Source organism: Lachnellula hyalina (assembly GCF_007821495.1).
Source record: "Lachnellula hyalina strain CBS 185.66 chromosome Unknown contig00181, whole genome shotgun sequence".
Lineage (NCBI taxonomy): Eukaryota > Fungi > Ascomycota > Leotiomycetes > Helotiales > Lachnaceae > Lachnellula > Lachnellula hyalina.
In genome coordinates this window covers 57,294-60,137 of record NW_022157295.1, presented here as the reverse complement: position 1 = coordinate 60,137, position 2,844 = coordinate 57,294, and the positions used below count along the sequence as shown (strand labels likewise).

Genomic DNA, 2,844 nt, shown 5'->3' with positions numbered 1-2,844 from the left:
CCCAGCTCTCAATTCCCCCAAAACTCGTCGCCCAGCATTACATTACATCCTCCATGTCTCTTCAGCCTCATTACCACACTATGCCCGCACAAAACAGCCTCCCTCACCTCACAGCAAGCTAACCACGCACCGCCCCCACAGCGAAATTCGTCCCCCTCTCTCCTGCCGACGCAATCTTCACCTCCCCGGCCTACCTACGCAATAACCCCAACAAGAACCCCGCAAGCCAGGATCTGTGTGTGCGCCGGGTCCCATTATCAAAGATCAAGCCGCATCTGCTGGAGAAGGAGGCCGAGGGGAAGTTGACCGAGGCGTTTTGTCAGGGGCTTTGGAGTGGACTGGGTATGTATATACACAATCCTACACAATACGTCTGAGAGAGAAAGAGAAAGAGGGGGAGGACAGGAGAGAGGACACCAACGGCTAACACCCAACGCGCCTAGGCTACGCATACCAACGCCACTACCTATCCAAAAAATACCAAAACACCACCACAACAGCCCACCAACTCGTAAGTATAACTGGCTCTTTCATGTTACCCTACTCCCTTCTATCATGTAACTAACTCCCCCGTGATCTAGTGGACGCGCCCAGAGCTCGCCAGCTCCTCCTACGAGCCCGGCACACAGATAACAGACCATTTCGAAGTGGTATCCAAGACCCCCGAATCCATCGTCGTACGCTGCGGTGGGTCGCCGCTGGAACAGGGCGTGCGGGCCAGCGACGGCTTGTTTGAGATGGGCGTGCAGATTAAGAAGGATGAGGGTGTTGCGGAGTTCCGGTTGAAGAGTGTGTTTTACAAGGGCTTGGGGAAGGCGGATGGGCCGCCGATGCCGGCGCATGTGTTTTTTGCGCATAAGCTTTATACGAAGTTATGGATGGAGACGGCGGTTGGGAATGTGGTTATGTAAGTGAGGGAAGGAAGGAGATGCTGTGAAATAGATGCGTGAGGTGTGGTTGTATATGATGATTTTTATCTAGATACCCTTCTAAATCTACGAGTACGTCTTGACTCTGAATTTCAAACCTGACTCCTTGTCTGCTGATGCCATAAAGTGACCCGACTACTGTTTCTATCGCCTCTTGATGATTCCAACCCATATAATGCCATAACACCAAACGCCCCGCTCATCACTCGTATAATCTCAACACTTGAGCAGGTTTGAACAGATGCACCTACCATTTCAACTGCCGATGAGGCTCCATCGATAGCAGAAGAATGACCCTCGAGGTCTCAGGCCGTCAACGTTCTCTTTAAACCCAACCCCCCTGACCCCAAATTTTCCCCTGCTTTCTGAACGATCGTCGGTCTGCATTTCATTGCTATCAGTCCAAGTCCACTCATCTCATCCTAGGAAGACCTACGCTCTACTAAACCACTTATTCATCTCATTCACCGTATCCCCATCCCCATCCCCATCCCCACCCTCATCATCCGTCTCTTCCTCCCCAAACTGTTTCCCCGTACACCTACCCAACAGCCTATTCCACAGCGATTTGAAAATCCACCCCAGCGCCGCGAAAACCAGCACCGGCGTCCCCAACGCCACGCCCCACGGCGGCGTATCATGCTTCTGCATCACGATCCAGAACTGCACCATGACCCCCATAATCGCAATCAGGCTGCCCACCTGCACTACGGACCAGAAGCCCCAGTACAGCTGCATGAGGTCCTCGCCATCGCAGTACTGGATGTTGAAGAGCGCGAAGCATTCTAGCATGACGCAGGATATGGATATGAGGAAGCAGAGCGTTGCGATGCCGAGATAGCGACGTCGTAGGCGCTGCACGCCGTGGCGGTAGTGCCGTGCTGAGCAGCCGCGTTCTATGTCGGGGATAGTGTTTGATCTGTTGTTCAAGTGACGGATGTCAGTAGCTAGGTATGCTATCGTGATGTTTTGTCTTGGCTTACTGCGAACGAGATGAAAGGAAGGTAGGGGGAGGTAGTGGCTAAAGAGTATAAATGCGGAGGATATCTTACCTATGATGCTGGTACGCAGCGACGCACATCAAGACTAACACCACGATGAACAGTAGCCAGAAGACAATGTTTGCCTGGACTACCGTCAGATTCTGCATGAATCTAGCATAATGATGGCATCTCTGGATATCTTTGCTGGTGAAGTCGCTCGTCATGACGTCCGAATCTAAATACAAGACAAGTGGATCCAAAACATGTAGATATACGTATAAAACGAATTATATGACAGTGTAAAGGTGCCTATAACTACTGCTTACAGAAATATGCAAATATAGCACTGCAAATTTTCGAGGGTCTTGCTCCTTAAGACGTTATAAGATGTGTGGAGGAAACGGCATGACAGAATCAGCTAAACGCACCTGGTGATAGGGAGAAGTAGAAATCCGGGACCGAACACTCGCAAGTGTCCGCGACTCGAACACATCAAGCCCAAGTCCTACACTTGTTCGGAATCGCTCCCATCCTATTCTGCACCGCCGCGAAAAGCGCAACTACCAAGACGCTGTATAAATGCACTAGCCATCATATATCCCTCGTCGCTCACGCCAAGAAGATTCCAAGAGAAAAATCGCCTAAATTGCAAAACAAGAGCCAGCCCCGCCTGAAAGAATGACCGAAAGTGAGACTTCTAAGCTATTGCAACTCACGATAGCGGGACGGTGAGTAAATTCAAAGGTCGACGTCGTTGATGCCAAGGTGGATACCCGCAGGGCCAAGCAGATAGCCAAGGAGGGCGAAGTCACATGCCAAGAGACTTCATCTCATTGGGCGCTCAGCTCGGGAGTCCATTCCTCCTTATATCCCGTAGCCCTTCCTCTGGGAAGCTCCATTAGGAAACAGACACCCACTCAATTGAGGACTGA

At 51.1% G+C, this 2,844-nt stretch overlaps 2 protein-coding genes across 2 annotated transcripts; one reads left to right on the top strand and one right to left on the bottom strand.

The window, feature by feature from the left end:
- Positions 1 to 143: 143 nt before the first annotated feature.
- LHYA1_G008687 (uncharacterized protein) lies at positions 144 to 911 on the top strand (the record flags this gene model as incomplete). The annotated part of the gene is made up of 3 exons (XM_031153607.1): positions 144 to 342; positions 444 to 511; positions 582 to 911. Coding segments are annotated over 3 exons (597 nt in total), but the record flags the coding sequence as incomplete, so codon positions are not given.
- Positions 912 to 1,361: 450 nt separating this feature from the next.
- LHYA1_G008686 (uncharacterized protein) lies at positions 1,362 to 2,136 on the bottom strand (the record flags this gene model as incomplete). The annotated part of the gene is made up of 2 exons (XM_031153606.1): positions 1,362 to 1,848; positions 1,982 to 2,136. 2 exons carry the CDS (start codon positions 2,134 to 2,136, stop codon positions 1,362 to 1,364), a joined length of 642 nt encoding a protein of 213 aa, XP_031002220.1.
- Between the last annotated feature and the right edge of the window lie 708 nt (positions 2,137 to 2,844).